General features: G+C 45.9%; 1 protein-coding gene across 1 annotated transcript in view; it reads right to left on the bottom strand.

Annotated features, from left to right (window-relative positions):
• Positions 1-17,078: 17,078 nt before the first annotated feature.
• Positions 17,079-18,261, bottom strand: part of LOC135811930 (sushi, von Willebrand factor type A, EGF and pentraxin domain-containing protein 1-like) — a 34,518-nt gene continuing 33,335 nt past the window's right edge. Inside the window, exon 7 of the mRNA XM_065325200.1 lies at positions 17,079-18,047. Coding sequence (XP_065181272.1) covers positions 17,773-18,047 — 275 coding nt within the window. The 3' untranslated portion in view covers positions 17,079-17,772. The remainder of the gene's footprint in view (positions 18,048-18,261) is intronic.

The following is an 18,261-nucleotide window of genomic DNA, read 5'->3' as shown; positions in this document are numbered from 1 at the left end:
CGTGATGCCATTTGATGTGTGCAATGGCCCGAGCTCATTTCAACGGCTGATGAGTGCCGTTTTGCGAGGTTTGCAGTGGCAGATGTGCCTGGTATGCCTCGATGATATTATCGTGTTCTCAAAGACGTTTGACGAACACTTGGAACGACTGGAAGCAGTGTTCCAAAGGCTACTGGAGGCTGGTCTTCGGTTGAAACCCTCGAAATGTCATCTGTTGAGGACAGAAGTCAATTTCTTGGGTCATGTTGTCACGAAGGATGGTGTGCGCACCGATCCGGACAAGATTGAGACCGTGTCAGAGTGGCGGTGCCCAAAGAACGTAGCAGAGGTGCGTTCTTTTATGGGTTTCTGTGGCTACTATCGACGGTTTGTGAAGGATTTTGCATCCATTTCTCGGCCGCTGGTGAAGCTGACGAGGCAAAACCAGAGGTTTTCATGGGATGGCGAGTGTGAGATCGCATTCCAATTGCTGAAACAGAAGATGTCTTCAGCACCCACGTTGGCGTATCCGAGGTTTGAGACCGATGCGCCCCCATTTGTAGTCGATGTGGACGCAAGTGGCCATGGTTTGGGAGCTGTGTTGTCCCAGACCGACGCAGATGGTCGGGAGCGACCTATTGCGTATGCAAGCAGAGGGTTGAACTCTGCAGAGAGGAATTATGGCTCGACGAAGAGTGAACTCCTCGGACTAGTGTGGGCATTTAGGCATTTCAGATGCTATTTGCTGGGTCGAAGGTTTGTTGTGCGCACAGACCATCAAGCACTAAAATACCTGAACCGTTTCAAAGAACCAAGTGCGATCGTGGCGCGGTGGCTTGAGTTTCTGAGTGATTTCGATTACGAGGTGCGTTATCGGAAAGGTAAAGTCCATGCCAAAGCTGATGGCTTGTCTCGACAAGTGCAGGATCAGAAGTGTGGCACCACAGTCCCTGATGAGGTGATCACTGTGGTATCAGACGAAAGGAGCTCAGTGGCGAATGCTGAGTCGGTCCAGAGTGACCTTCCTACGCCCTTTGTGCGGCGACGAAACTGGACATCAGCTGATTGGGCTGATGTTCAGCAACGTGATCATGAATTGACACGGCTGAGTGAGTGGCTCAGCTCCGGGTCATCTTCGCCTGACTTGACTGGTGTGAGTCCGGCTCTGAGGCATTATTTCCTAGGACGAAAATGTCTTGTGGTGCGAGAGGACGTGATATGTCGCGTTTTGCACAGTGAGAACGCAGGAGAGGGCACAAAGTTTCAAATTTTGGTGCCAGTTGCGTTGCGCGGTCAGGTGCTGAGTGAGTACCATGATCATCTAGGTCACTTAGGCGTGACTAGAACGTATCACCAGATTCGTTGTGAGTGAGGTGAAGGAACCTGAAGATGCTGAGTCTGTCGAAACGCCCCCGGCTGATGTGTATGTGCCGGACCCTACAGACTTGTTGTATTGGGATTCTGATGAGGATGCCCAGCATGAGACGTATGGCGGCGTGGACGGTGTTGGCGGCCAACCAGTTGTGCAGATCCCGCTACCAGTCAACCAGCCACCGCCACAACCAGCCCAGATTCCGGTTCTGACTCGAGCTGGGAGGACCGTCCGGCCACCGCAGTATTTTGGAATGCAAACCCAGTTGAGAAGACGACGGTAAGCCGAATGTTGTCGCCACGAGGACGTGGCAGTCTTTTCGAAAGCGCGGGGAGATGTCATAGCCCGAGAGTGAGGGCTTGTAACTTTTAACTTACTGCTGATAGCTACTGTGCGTAGAACGTGGACACACTGTGTCTTCCGGACCGTAGTTGGAACAGTTATTGTACAAAATACTATACGGTGTGTGCCGGCGAGGTCACCTACCCAGTGAGACTGTAAAATGATAGGTTTTGCTGCTGTCAATGGATGAAGCGCACGACTGTGCATTTGCAGTAGAAAGTGCAATACCTGTAGTTATGAATTCGCTTTATAGTAGTAGTAGATCTACGCTAGGTGTGGATGTGCGTGATTGCAGCTGCTTGACCATTGACTGGCTATGCTTTTAATCAAGTACATGTTGCGGTCCAGACGCCGGGTCTAGGCTTGCCCCGTTCTAATACCCTTTCACACTTTGCGTATCTTATGATGACAGCCGCTTCTAGATCACGCAGACCTGTGCGTGTATGTGTGTGCGTGTGCGTGTCCGATCGCCGTTCCGCGCAGCGGTCAAAGTAGCAGTTCAGCTGCATGTTTAGCAAGTACTATCGCTACTGCCGCGGCTTGCTGTTTTCTACAATGTGTTATATCATAGCATGCTGCTGCTTTTAGCGAGAGGTTCTTTCGGTGCTCTTCTCCCAAACAGTGAACATATTCTCTGCTCTGACGAGATCAGTTGGTTATGTGTGTGTTGGGTTAGGACTGGGTGAAGTTGCGTTATGCCAGCCGTGACTATACTTGTCACAAAACGTTCCGAGGGTTAGAGACGACACAGCCATGGGCGAGACTAACCGGAACGCTGTCCGAGCTAGTTATCACAACCCTAAGCCTGGTTTCCGCAGATTCTGGGCCATATTACATCCATTTACCATTGCAGCTCTACCTTGAGCTAACAGCAGCTCTACTTTGAGCTAACAGCAGCTCTACTTTGAGCTAACAGCAGCTCTACTTTGAGCTACCAGCAGCTCTACTTTGAGCTAACCGCAGCTCTACTTTGAGCTAACCGCAGCTCTACTTTGAGCTAACCGCAGCTCTACTTTGAGCTAACAGCAGCTCTACCCTGAGCTAATAGCAGCTCTACTTTGAGCTAACAGCAGCTCTACTTTGACCTAACAGCAGTTCTACTTTGAGCTTCTAACCAGTTTTTTCGAAACCAGCACCCCTCAATCCAAAGATGCCGCTTTGTTGACTTGTTTGTGTGAGGGACGGGGCTAATAACGGGTTAGTCCCCTTTGTCGGTTTATGGATCAATCGGTACCAACACATTCGTAACTCCGATTAGTAACTTCGGCTCTGTTTTTATTTGGGTTTTTTTCAAGTTTTGAACTGTATGTTTAACTCATTGGATTTCTTTGTCTTTGGATGAGCTTTCTTTTTTATGGCATCTTAAGCGAAGGCAATATACCTGCTTTATGCAGGTTGATGCAAACGCGAACAAGCGAAATAATAATTTTAATTAAACAAGTCATATGTTTTCTTAGACTAGTATTTATAAAGGAGTCTGAGGCAAAGTCCATTGCGGACACTCTGAACAAACAGTTTGTATCTCCCGGCCTTCCCGAAGATCCGAACTGGGTTATCCCGCCCCTGCACCCAGCTCCAAAGCTGCGCGCTCCACTTCTGGAGGTCTTTACAACAACTGGTGTGGTCCGCAAACAACTGAAACGTCTTAAGAGCTGCAAGTCTCCTGGAAAAGACGGTATTCCTAATGAAGTCCTTAAACTGCTGGTGCCTTCCTTGTCGTATCCCCTGTGCTTGCTCTTCAACTTGTCATATCGTGCAGGAGTCGTCCCATCTGCGTGAAAATCTACTATTGTTGTCCCGATATTTAAGAAAGGACAACGCTCACGAGCTGTAAATTACAGGCCCATCTCCCTCCTACCAACTTTATCCAAGGTCTGTGAACGCATCTTCTATGAATATCTCTACCACCATGTCACCCCTGCCCTTCTCTTTGCACAATCCGGCTTCTGTCGTGGCGACTCAACTACTTTGCAATTTACACGAGAGAAAAAAGAAAAAAAACACGCTTAATCCAGGATATTTACGGACATCGTAACCTGAAGAAGCATGTAGGTCTTGTCTTTTTTGATCTATCAAAAGCGTTCGACACAGTCTGGCATCGAGGCCTACTTGCTAAGCTCGAGTCTATTTTTCTAGTACGTGGTACAGCTCTGCAGTTGCTGTCGTCATATTTGTCGTCCCGTCATCAAACTGTCCGTGTCTCTGCTTACTTGTCAGATCCTTTACCTGTAGTGTCTGGTGTTCCACAGGGGTCCATACTGGGTCCACTCCTTTCCCTAACTTATGTGAACGGTCTGCCCCCTCTAGTTCCAGACTTCAGCCTTTTTGCTGATGACACTGCACTGTTGTGCTCTGACAGCTCGCCGTCCAACCTCGTGACCTCCATGCAGACCGCCATTAACTCCACCATAGCATGAATGGAAGCTTGGAAGCTGAGGCCCAATATCGCGAAGACCGAAGCAATGTTCATCAGCCCATCGCCGCCCACTCAGCCGCTGCACTTTCCAGGAGCCAATGCTAACGTTAAAATTGTTCATGAACACAAACACCTTGGTGTTATATTCGATAGCCATATGTCCTGCTCCCCACAGGTCCAGTCAGTATGCAAGCGAGCTAGCTCCTCCCTTGGCATGTTGCAACCTCACTGCCACCATTTAAATTAAATGACCATTCCCGAAAATTGTTTTTTACGTCGTATTATCTACCTATATTTGATTACTGTGACACAGCGTGGTGCGGTCTGTGTCAGGCACTTGTTCAAACTCTGGAAATACACCAGCGTCTGCTTCTAAAAATCCTATTTCGCAAAGATCAAACATTCTCCTCCCAACGTAACTACAGTTTAGCTTCAGTATCTCCCCTCTTAGAGCAAAACCAGCAACAACTTTGCATCCTTGTACACATGATCTTATCAAACCTGGCTCCCAAACACTTTGCTAAGTATAACTGGTTTGTGTCCACCAGATCAACACGTCATTCCTTCTCATTACCCCGTGACAATACCTCCCTGTTTCTGAAATCTCCTTACTTCTCTGCGTACACTCTCTGGTCTTCTCTGCCAACTAGCTTTAAAGCATGCACAGATATTAAGGAGTTCAAGCTTCAGCTTCTTCGTCCTAAATAATCTCACCATTTTAGTCATGCCTCCCCTTGCAGTACTCTCTTTGTTTCTCTCCTTATTATTCAGTTCGCCGTGGTTGGCTACCACCCGAGTTCTCATTTATATTGGCAGTCTTCTGACGAGCCAGGAAATGTTGAATTAATAATAATAATAATCTACTACTACACCATAGCTCAGTGGTTAGAGCATCGCTGGCTACAACCGAGGTTCCCTGGTTCGAGTCCTGGTGGTGACAGTCAATTTTTTCTTCAGACTTTTCTCGTTTGTCTCTTTCCCTCCAACTAGTGAAGATTTTATGACTTGGGGCTCCCCGCGTGCTAGAGTGTACGTGAAGTGTGTGGGTACAGTGAGGGCTGCGTCCCACCCGCCTGTGTGGATTCACAGGAAGTGTGAGTTACGAAGTCTGAAGAAAATGTTGAACAGTCTCTGCTGGAAAATATCAATTGTGCACTCATAACCATGTATAAACAATTAAAATGAAACAATTCCAGAACGTTTTCGTGTGACCATCATCAGTGGAACATCGTCACATAGTAAGAATCACTAAAACAACCAGTTATATAGCCAGAGTAATATGAAAAGAAGCGTGAGAATGCAGCACAGCTAGCGGTTATGCATAACGCGTGTAGTGTGAACCTTTGCAGTGTATCTGAGAATGGTAGCAGTAGATGAATGTGGCAGCTGTGAGTGCGTGTGAACAAAAACTGGTGAGTGCGTATTATTTAAAAAGTGTGACTCACCACTCACCAGTTTTTGTTCACACGCACTCACAGCTGCCACATTCATCTACTGCTATCATTCTCAGATACACTGCAAAGGTTCACACTACACGCGTTATGCATAACCGCTAGCTGTGCTGCATTCTCACGCTTCTTTTCATATTACTCTAGCTATATAACTGGTTGTTTTAGTGATTCTTACTATGTGACGATGTTCCACTGATGATGGTCACATGAAAACGTTCTGGAATTGTTTCATTTTAATTGTTTATACATGGTTATGAGTGCACAATTGATATTTTTCATTGCTATTTTACAACTGTTGTCTCCTCGTCGGTTATTTAAAGTCTCTGCTGGGATGACGATTACACCATAGCTCAGTGGTTATAGCATCGCTAGCTACAAGCGAGGGTCCCTGGTTCGAGCCCTGGTGGTGACAGTCAATTTTTCTTCAGACTTTTCTCGTTTGTCTCTTTCCCTCAAACTAGTGAAGATTTTATGTCTTGGGGCTCCCCGCGTGCTAGAGTGTACGGGAAGTGTGTGGGTACAGTGAGGGCTGCGTCCCACCCGCCTGTGTGGATTCACAGGAAGTGTGAGTTACGAAGTCTGAAGAAAATGTTGAACAGTCTCTGCTGGGATGCCGAATACACCATAGCTACGTGGTTAGAGCATCGCTAGCTACAAGCGAGGGTCCCTGGTTCGAGTCCTGGTGGTGACAGTCAATTTTTCTTCAGACTTTTCCCGTTTGTCTCTATCCCTCAAACTAGTGAAAAAAAAACAAACATAATAATAATGTAGAAAGGAAAAGTACATAAGGATACGAGTTAAGAGTAACTCTCCATCACTGTAACCGGATACTATTATACAGTCAGAAAGTGCAATAACTAGGCACACAACTGACAAGAATATATATATAGTATCATTTTACAGTGATGGAGAGTTACTCTTAACTCGTATCTTTATGTCCTTTTCCTTTCTACATTTATTTATGGCTCAACATCCGAGTTTCAAATAATAATAATAACAATAATTCCACCTTCTCACTAAGTTTAATACCTTTCACAACTTGGATCTCCAACAGGATAAATGCTGCCATTAGCCAGCAAGCTGTACAGTGAATAAACCGAAAATAAGCACGTTCAACAGTCACTATGAGCATTGAGTATTTCATACTATCTGCGTTGTCTTCACGTGAAAGCGAACTGTGACTGCTGGTACATATTTTTATAGAGTATGAACAGGTGAGAAAAACACACAGCGTCTAGGAAGAACTACATCTAGGTCGGGATTATCAAAATGAAAAAGTGTCTTCGGCGCATGGTTCAGGATACCTACCCGTCTCTGTGTATAGGTAATCAGTACTAATCAAATATCTAAACATCTTGGTCTTCTGAAACGCAGAACTCACGGGTTTGTCAGTTTGAGACCTCCAGCAAGTTAGATTCTGACCAAGTTTACATCTAGCTTTAGAAACACTTTGCAAATGTCATTGTAAATCAGGTTCGGCCTTATTGTCTAGGTGATGCTCTGATGAGTCGACAAAGGACGGCATGTTGAGTTCCTCCGACAACGATATGTTCGTGTATCATTTTTTTACAATGATGTGCGAGTAAATATTGTTATCATCATTTTTCCATTTCTACAAAACAATTCTGTCTGTATACCTAATGAAAATGCAGGTATGCATGCTCATAATGGTGTCGCATCTCCTGCGGAATAATAATATCATCTCATGAATATGTCCTATAATAGCTTATGGTAAGACCAGGACAGGTAGGTTATCTAAATGCGTTGTCCACCTCCCCACTCCATGCCAATCATTTGTGCAACGCACCCAACAAAACATCCAATCGCACCCACAGGAATAAGCGACTCACCTCTAAAACTCTTATTCACGCCAATGGCATTGCGTCTCCACTCCATTCTATACGCTATATAAATGAATACAACGAAGTTAATACTGGATACAAGCAGCTGTAAGCCAATACAGAAACCGGGTTCTTCCTAAATTTCATTCTATGGCAGGGCATTTCTTTCTTAGGTCTCCAGAAACAGTCGGGCGATTTGCCAAACACATCGAACGCCAGTCAAAGTCTACCTGAGTACAGTGTATGCTCATGTCAGCTGGTTGGCAACTGGATTCCATCTGTCACCGACACCGCCAGGGTCTACTAAGCTTCTGCCTGGCAGTTTTGTGCGAGGCACTGGTAGCCGCACGTGTGCATTTTCACACAAATCTCCTGTATAGATACTATTACTACAGAAGGAGTTTGAACGCTATCCAGCACCACTGGTGCACTTGAGTATATGTATATTCGATAAGAAAAGGAATAGTATACATCACTTGACTAATTTGGGTACGTCAACCTCGCTCTCGTACTGAAAAGCCATGCATGGCAACAGTCACATCAGCGATAAAGTCTGCTCTGGCGAACAGTAGTGCCCCTAATGTAAGAAAACTCTGAATGGTAGATCACTAGCCACAGGGACTATACACTCGTAATATGTTCATGATCCTTAGTTCACTCCACTGAGTTCACTCCACTCAGATCACCTGATGAGGCTGTACATTAACGAACGAGTTGGCTGTCCTCACATTGGACATAAACAGTTACATTTTTGTGTAGTTTTGCAGCGATGTAATGTGGTTAGAATGTACGCACACCTGGATCGTGTCTAATGGCAGATATACTCAACGTTGACAGTAGGTCTGGAACTCAACTTTTTCAAGTCTAGAAATAGATTCGAGCAGCCAGCTGATGCTGCCTGGTGCAACCACATGACAGATAGTTCCCACCCCTGTTGTCAGTTGTTCACACACAAGTCATGGATAACTACTGCTTTATATGCGCTTCGCCAAACACGAAAATCAGCACCATCAGAGAACAATAAAGAATGAATCATAAAATATGGATCTCCGTGCCACTGGTCTGCATGTGCATGTACTTACAGGTGGGAAAGTTTTTGAAAAAGGCATGTCCCCTGGTACAAATACATAAATGCAGCTCCAGATATAGAGCGCTTGACGTGAACAAAGTAAGCAATCCAAGGGTGCCAGAGTGCATGCTTGAATCAGAGCGAGAATTCCACCCGGTTTTGCGTATGCAGGTTGGTCAAAAACCATGATTGAGATACGAGAGGTACCTGCTTCAATTCCTGCCTGGGAGCGGTTTTTCCAGCCGTGCTGCTACCCACAGTCAACTAGGAACTTGTGGCCAGGCCCAAGGGGTACATGGATGCATCTAATGGGGTCATTCTCGACACTTGTACCAGTGGTGGCGAAAATTATCCACTCACCCCCACCGTTAGGCGCTGCATCTGCCGCTAGGGTTTACTGGGTGTTACTAACTGTTAGCGGCCGTCGTGTCCGTTCACTTCGGGAACGAACACGATAATTTTCTTTTTTTAAATTTACTTTGAGTTATGCCCAGAAAACGCTCAACAAACTCTTCCACCAAAATGTTGAATAGTATCTCCTGCTCTTTCTCTTCTCGCAGACTTATTCCTTAATTTTTAGCTGTTAACCCTAGAATAGCCTATGGTGTCATTTGCCACAGCGCGAGTCAAACTTTTGGAATAACGAAATTTGGTTATTCAGAATGAGCTCAAATATTGCGACTATTCCTAGTTTTGCTTCTTCTTTTGTCTGTCATAAACCTTTGATTTCTAATTGAAAAGGTATCATAATGGCGAGAATGTATGCCTAGAACGGCCAACCAGTGTCATTTGAAACCTGCACTAAAAAAAGCGATTATTGCAGCTAGATGGAAACAATGTGAACACATATCGAAGGTTTCGGCCATATTTAGTTGCCCGTATGCCAACCAGACAAAAGAAAGGTGCCTGGGCAGGAAAATTACTGAATACAGGACGGATTATATGATCAACATCAACCGTCGGGCTAGAATCGCGAATTTGGGGCTGTTAAACATTGGTGCACAGATTACAAAAAAGAACACTCTTCAGCTAATGTCCTTGATACAGCTCATTCCCTTTCCTTTTTCTAGAAATAGCCCCAGAGGAGCCATCACGGTCTGTCGGCCAAGGAAATACTAGAATGGATGTAGGCTATTACCGTGCATGAATCTGGTGACCTAGAAAGCGAAATTGCCCACCTCATTAATTTGGTAGATTTTCAAGTGTAGTGATCACGGGCAGTCGTGGATCCGTACTGTGATATGAGGGCGACTCGTACGAGCACAACACCGGAGTACCTGTTGATTCAGAATGTATTGAGGTTTTTTTCCTCTACAAAATCCACATATCTCCAGACACTAGGGTGAATGATGGAGTGAGGTGGTGGGGCCCATTAAGCTCCGCCGACCAGAGGTCTCGGCTTCATAGCTCCATGGATGCAGCCTCCAGAGAGCGGACAAGGATTGCGGGATAGTCCAGACAAGGAATTGTCAGAAACAGTTGCGGGAGTGGTAGAAACCCCGAAATGGATAGTGTTGAGGAAGAGGAATCGCAACTCTGCAACGGTACACCGCATTATTGCAAGGATGGTGCTGTGCAGATAACCTTTTCTAACTACTTGTCGAGCTAGTAAGGCTCTTGAACCAAACCTTTCCCCCCCCCCCACTTCATACTAAACAGTTAGGCAGCCGCTGGGATGGCGTGTCTCTCTTCATTGGCTCCTGATGCGGCAGAAGGTTATCGCTAACTTTTTTAACTGATAACTTCATCATCAGTGCATTACTGGTCAAGAGACTGTGGGAGAAGAAAGAGTTGCGGTAGGAGCCACTCTGGTAAATCGAAGTAAACTACCATCTAACTTCATTGCCAATGATCGCGGTTTCTGTTTTGTTTTCAAGATTACGTTGTAGGATGCAAATATGGTAGACGTAGAAGGCAGAAGTAGCAAGAACTAATAATGGTGTGAACTTCCTAGTGTAGACTTCCTAGAGCCATATGTTTTACATGGTGAGAGTAGGAAGCCCCACATCGTCCAATTCTGTCAAAAGACGGGATAATTATGTCCTTGACCGCGTCAATCCAATGTGGTGGATTTACTCAACAAAGACTATTCCAGAAGAGGTACCCCTGCAAGGCTGTAACATAAACGAATAGATGTTATAGGCATCAATGCCTTCACAATATACCAGAAATTTGCTAGTTCATGCAGATCCAGAAAACGCCCATTCCTGCACTGGTCAATAGGCTTGTAGACAGTCATGGCATCTGGTTGCTATGTGGCATCTAACGAGAAGAGAAGGGTACACCTCTTTGAAAGAGTCTACAATGTAGTCGTTACTAGCCTAATCTTGCAACCATGTCTAGCAGCATCTATATCAGCTTGGTGAAAAAATGAAGCTCATAGTCAGTCCACTTGCTACTTGTTACTGTGTGTCATTCATTGTGACGGTCGGGTAATCCGATTATGCTAAAGCACATATTCCCAAAAGCAGTTCGTCGTGTGCCAAGTGACGTTGACACATTGCTTGTTATTGTAATTCTGTGATTATACGAAATTCCTTTGCAAGTAATTGAAGTTTTGCCAGAATCGAGTTCATCCTTCGCAATTGCCGTTACTCTTACATTGTACTTTAGTTGCCAACAATAGTGTCTGGGTGAATCCTATTGTGTTGTGTACATCATAAATGCCGCTAGTGATAGCCTGCACTGAAAACAAAAAAAACTGTAATAATCTGTATCATAGGTCTTAAACATGGAAATGTATGCAGTGTCAAATGACACTGTTTGGCCGTTCTAGGAGTGCTGAAAGTGGTGGCCGTCGTAGGGTTAAATGCGCAAGATAAAGGGAAAGCTACAAATCTCAAGCTACTCCTCACCACCATCATTCATAAGTATTATCATTTATGATATTCATGAACCAGTTCGCAGGCATTCTCGTCAAATGAATTACAAGCAGCCAGAACTAATTAAACATAGAGATAAGTAGCATCACAGGGGGTGGTAATCATTTCAACCAGGTGATAAACTTAGCGAGGACTGTATGCACAAGGGCAGATAAGAAAAAAGTGAAAGAGAGAAACAGAAGGCAAGAAGTGAGACAAGAAGACCACACACGTTGCAAAAAAACAAACACCAAATGGACTCTACCGGAAGTGAGGTCAGGGGTGTTAGCAAACAACTTTTTTTCTTTAGTTTAAGCAAAGGTAGCGAGCGGGATAGAGTATATATAAATGGCTTCTAACATGTTCAGATGGGCGAGACCCCGAACACGGTCTCATCCATAGCTTCACATTTGTAATTTTTATTTCCTTCGTAAGTTTCCTGCCCCCAAGAAAGTTGTACCTTATATTGGATATATACCCTACTCGCCTGAATACTACCCATTGGGCACAATGTGTTCAATTTCCATCACAGATTGGGCTCTATGAGAGGGCACTATTCAATAGAGGGCACTGTTCAAGAGAGGGCACTATTCAAGAGAGGGTACTATTCAGGAGAGGGCATTTTTTTCAATGCTGGTAAATGTGGAACATCCAGCATCAAAACAAAGACAGAAAAGGAAAAACGAGCTCAAAGTTTACTATGCACTATTCGACTCACCAGAAACGTCAACAAGAACTGCGACCTTGATCCTCAAACGACCAGTGCAACGGCAAGGACAATAACAATAGCGAACGAAAATGAAACGTGCACTTGCGCTTGATTACAAGCTCGTGGGGCACTATTCAAGAGAGGGCTCTAATCGCGCGAGTACGGTAACATATTTCTCATCGTTCCTTTTATTAATACAGTGGTCCCTCTATAATCCGGCACCATTTGTGCCACGGAAATCTGCTGGATTAGGGAGGGTGCTGGATGAACAAATCTGATTCTCTGCTAGAACATGCATGAAGAGGACATTTTGGCTACTGAAAATTGTGCTGGTTTATCGAGGGTGCTGGATTATAAAATGCTGGATTAGAGAGGGACGACTGTATAGCTATGAATAGGATGAAGGCCGAAGACATCAAACAACTACGTTACTTGTTCGACATGTGTGTGTATTTTGAAGTATAGCAATAATATTGAAACCCAGAATCGATTTTCTCGTTCCTATCATCAGTGGGGAAAACACGGAACTAAAGGATACAAACCAAATGCCAAATTAATAACATCGTAATACAAGTGCAATAAAACCACCTTTCCACTACTTAGCTTCAGTTTCATTGTTTTGTATCCTTTATTTACGTATTTTCCCCACTGATAATAGGAACGAGAAAATCGATTCTGGATTTCATTATTATTGTTACAAAAATACACATACACGTCGAACAAGTAACGTAGTTGTGTGATGTCTGCGGCTGTCATCCTATTCATAGCTATATTAAAAATATTATCTCCTCGTAAGATTATTTGTATGTTCCTATTATTGTTCTTCACATTATATTCCCATCACATTCGTTTTATTCATCCTGGATTTGGAATGCCGACTGGTTGCATTTTTTGAAGCTCCGGAATTTTTGGCGAACCAGGCGTGATTTTGACTCCACGTCTGTTCTGTCATGTCCCAAACCTATAGAAGTGCTGCCGCAAAGGCTGCCGCAAAGGTTCCAGCGAGGCGCAGTCCCAGCCTTGAGTCCACGCCATCCAAGCTGTCAGCAACAAGCCGAAAAACGCAAGCCAGCACACCACCTGACGTGATTCGCGCGCAAGTGTCCCTGGAGACCGATAGCAATGCCAAGGGAGAGGACAGTGTTCAGAGTCTCCTCTCTGACATCCTGCGGGAGCAACGTGCTCTTACGGAGCGCTTCGATGTCATGTCATTGGAATTTTCGGCCAAGATCGATGCTGTAATGGCCGAAAATCGGGCATTGAAGGAGAAGCTGGACATCTTCGAGGCTCGCCTTACTCGTCTTGAGAGTACAGGTACGGCAGCGTACCGTAGATCTACGAACGGTGAAAAGGACATGCCGCCCCCGGAAGGGGTTGTTGGCACGTGCAACGTCGTCAACTTTGCTGCTTTGGTGCAGGAAGAAGTTGACCGTCAACAGCGCTGCAACAACGCCATTGTTCGCGGCATCCCGGAAGCGGACGACAGCCTATTTGACGACTGCATCCGGATCCTGAAGATAGACTCCTATGAAGTCGCGCACGCAGAACGGATTGGAACTGAGCGGTCTCGAGGTCCCCGTCCTGTACGGATCAAATTCAAAAGCCAAGCCAGCAAGTCTGCCGTATACCGTACACGATTCAACCTCAAACTACAAGATGGAACTCCCATATATATGGCCAATGACCTGACACGACAGCAACAGACAGCCAGGAAGAACAACGTGACGAGCTACAAGGAGCTTCGACGTAGAGGCGTGAAGTGCTCAATGCCGTACGACGAGATTCTCGACGAAACGTACCAACCGTACACCCCCCAGCAGATCACACACCTCCTGCAGGAACGAGGCTCTGCTGACAGGGGTGCACTGGAACATCCGGGCACGCAATAGGATCGTCCTGGGAGTCCCTCAAATCCTACCACCTCGTCGGTAAGCCACCGGATCATTGCTCACACTAATACTTGTCGTAATGTCACTTTAGCTCTTATAAATATTTGTAGTCTCAGAAATAAGGTTCAGGATATTCACAAACTCTTGCACGATCATAAAATTCACATTCTATCCATTAACGAGACACACCTGGACAGCAGCATTCCCGATTCTCTTTTACACGTTCCTGGCTACACATTGTATCGACAAGACAGAGATCTACATGGCGGAGGAGTATGCATGTATGTGCACGCGTCTCTTGTTTCCTCTCCTGCCCCAACGCAATGTATACCGGGAGTGGAGTGCATATTTGTACGTGTTCGCATACCGTCTTCCAAACCCAAATCCAACGAGCTGGTTGTGTGCAGCGTGTACCGTCCACCCAACGCAAAGGTCGAGTTCTGGGAACTCTTCAGCCTTCAACTCGACAACATTCTACGTCAGTTTTCGAACATTATTGTCCTCGGTGACCTGAACACGGATGTTCTGCAGCCTCGCAGTGGACACTACAAACATCTCCGGAATATGTGCTGCGAGTTTGATCTCAGGAATGTTGTCACTGCTCCCACTCGTCATGGGCAGACCTGCATCGATTTGGTACTTGTTTCCACTGGAGTCCAGCTTACACAGACAGCAGTGCACCCTGTGGACGGTATCAGCGACCACGACCTAGTTATAACCCACCTAACATATCCAACCATGTCTACCTGTCCACTCTACACCAATATCAGGAAGCCGAGCGCCACAGAAATAGACCGGGACGCTCTATGCCGAACCGTGGACGAACAACTGACGTCATTCCCCCTTGCAACAGATGTAAATATCTTGGCGAACAGCCTAACAGCCGTCCTCACGTCAACTTACGACAAACTTTGCCCCGTCCGTCGCATCTGCGTACCATCCTTCAGCAAACCCAAACCTCAACCCTGGCTGACTCCTCACCTGCGATATCTTTTACAGCAGCGTAAGCATTTGCACAGAAAGGTTCGGTCACGTCCCTCTGATCAACAACTAATGCAACGGTACCGGGCAGTGAGAAGGGAAGGGACACTTCTGAACAGGCGCCTGAAGTCGGAGTTCCTAATGCAACAGTTCAGAAACATGAAGCGTGACCCCAGAGGCCAGTGGTGTCTCTTAAATAAGCTCTCTGGTCGAGCCACCACGAAATCCACCCCTGCAGCGCCACTTCCAGCACTCACTGCAACATTTGCGGCAGTTGTCCACGACCCAGCCAGGCCAGGAGTGTTGCAGATACCAGCCGACAGGGATCCGACAGCACCTAGCACCCTGACTGACTTCACCTTGGTCAACACTGAAACAGTTGAGGCTCTACTGACTACTCTAAACTCCCACAAGGCCGCGGGTTCGGATGGCATTCCTCCCTGCATCTTAAAGTCATGCAAAGCAAATATCACGGCCTCACTAACATCCATAATCAATCAGTCCCTACTTTCTGGCGTTTTTCCAGCCTCTTACAAGCATGCACACGTGTGCCCACTCTTCAAGTCCGGGGACAAACTTGCAGCCACCAACTACCGGCCAATATCTCTGCTGCCCGTTGCCTCCAAGATATTGGAGAAGGTTGTCCACCGGCAGATTACTGAATTCTTCCGTGACCACCCAGAGCTGTCCGCCTTGCCGCTGGAGCAGTTTGCGTACCGTCCAAAGCACAGTTGCGAAGATGCCCTCGCTGTTTCCATAGACAGGTGGACAAGAGCACTGGACAATGGCCAGCGATGCGCGATACTGTTCGCAGATATGAGCAAGGCTTTCGACCGTGTACAGCATCAACAACTGGTCAACGAGCTGGCTGACGTAGGGCTAGGCGGCTCGGTGCTGAAGTGGTTCGCGGACTATCTGTCCTCCAGAAGTCAACAAGTCGTGGTCAATGGGGAGCGTGGTGGGACTGTGCCCTGCACCAGGGGAGTTCCGCAAGGGCCCGTCCTTGGCCCCCTCCTCTTTTGCGTCTACATCCGCAAGGTTCCACAGATTGTTCGGAACAGTATTTCTCAGCTCTATGCCGATGACATCGCCTTTTTCGTCATTGGAACGGACCTCTCTGTCATGCTGCGAAAGCTTCAGGATGACCTTAGCGCTCTGGAGCTCTACCTTGATGACAAAGGACTTCTCATGAACCCTGACAAGACGCAGTTCCTGGTCCTTCGGCGCCCACGCCAACCTGTGCCGCATCTACCAATCCCCCTAGTTTGTAAAGGCAAGCCCCTCACCCCTGCAGCCACCGTGAAGTATCTCGGACTACTCATCGACGAGCATCTCACCTTCCAGCCGCAAGTCGAGAAGGTCTGCGGTGCGGTGTTCGGCAAGATTGCCGCCTTCAGACATGGCCGAAAAAACCTAACACCTGAAGCGAAGAGGACGTTCTATTTATCCATTGTGCAATCGACTCTCGACTATGCCAGTAACGCTTATCTGCACTGTCTCAGCGCCACCCTGTTCAATAAAATCGTGACGGTCAGTCACATAGCAATGAAGAAAGTTTTTGGGTTTGACCGTATGATGTCTACTGAAATTGTTCTCCGCAAATATCATCTCTATTCTTTTGAACAGCGCACAAATCTTAAACTCTATGTTTTCGTGTACCGCTGCTTGACCCCACATCTTGCTAGTCCCCTTCTCCAATCCTTGTTCCAGCTTAGGGCTGCTGTGCCTGGACACCAGGCTCGCACGCGCGGCCAGGCACAGCGCGCATTAGTTCTTCCGCCTGTTTCTACGCAATATGGCATGCGTTCTATTTCTTTCCTGGCGGCAGACAGATGGAATGCTCTTCCCACTGACTGCCGTCAGGCCCCGTCTCTTACTCTGTATGTAAACATGGTAAAAATTCACCTAGGGTTCCCAGTAAAAAGGCAACGCCTGTTGGGACTCCCCTAGTAAAATAATAAAATCTACTACTACTACTACTACTACTACTATTTCTTTGTCCGTCACCAGTTTCTCAAGAGTATGTGCATGACATCTCAATAAACCCTTCATGAGATGACGCTTCGACTGGTTCTGTTTATTTAAATCCCAAAAGCCCTATTCATCAATCATATTCTTTTTTACGTGTACTTGGAAAAACACACCTGGAAAAAGGATAGAACTACTTGTATAAACCAGCTTCATACGAGAAAAGTGAGAAAAAAATCGCGGGATAAACAATGAGAGGAAAGGACGAGGTGACGTGTGCGTATGCATCATGAAGTAGATCAGAGAAAATTGGAAAAGGAGAAACAACGTTACACTTTACTTGATGGAAAACAATCTACATTTTAAGTACCGATAATAACCGTGGAAAAGGCGATTAATGGATAATTTTGTTTGGGGGTAGTTGTGGGAGTGTGATGAGCCTAGCTATGCATGAGTTGTGTGCTCCGCTGAGGACAACGTGAGTTGAAGGCATAGATTTAAAATGAACGCTTTTGAGCAGCAAGGGAAAAAGCTACGGTTGAAAGTCAATCCCTGAATTCGTTGGGAGCACGCTCCCAGAATAACATAATCCAAAGATAGAATGAGAATAAAGGAGGCGGTGGAGAGTACGTTGTGGTTATAAAAACACTGCAATCGCCAAAGCAAAGTGGTTATTGGCTATATCGTTTGGAATAATACTATTAAAACCTAATATTAAAACCTAAACACCAAACTGAGGAATTGCAAAACAAACTTATTAAGAAAATCGTTGCGATGGGGTAGAAATGCAAGAATGTATACTGAGATGAATTGTGCTGAGGCAAAACAATAGGCAAGGAACACAAAGAAGCACACCAAACTACAGAAAATGTTGAATTGCGCAAAATCAGTGAGTTACTCTGGGCAGACAAATTCATACTGTGGTTGCGGGGCTGATTCTACAACGCCGTAAGCATCACTTTTGGTGAAGGAACTCTCTGCAATATCAGCGTCTTCATAGGCTGCATTTTGTGTCTGACCTAGAACTTCGGTATTCACTGGTTTGCTTTGTATCTTACGATGGACTATTGTGGCAACCACCGTTGCTGCCATTAACCCGAAAAACATTCCGCCGACAACACCGCCGATCACAGTCCCAAGTGTGTATGACGTCTGGGTTTGATTTTCCGCTGTACGAGAGAGAACACAGCACATTGTACGTTCCAGCATATACATATACTGTACGTGCATTCTACCCTCAATTTTTGGATGCCTGGACCCAGTTCTAGAATCCATGGTTTTCCATTACAAAGTAGAGCTTTTGAAGTGAAAAAACATGTCATGGGTACTGCGTGGAAAATCTAAACATGCTGTGTCCATATTTTGCGCTCGAATTGTAGAGAA

This window comes from Sycon ciliatum, chromosome 3, assembly GCF_964019385.1.
Source record: "Sycon ciliatum chromosome 3, ocSycCili1.1, whole genome shotgun sequence".
Taxonomy (NCBI): Eukaryota; Metazoa; Porifera; class Calcarea; order Leucosolenida; family Sycettidae; genus Sycon; species Sycon ciliatum.
This window is presented reverse-complemented; position numbering and strand designations above follow the sequence as displayed.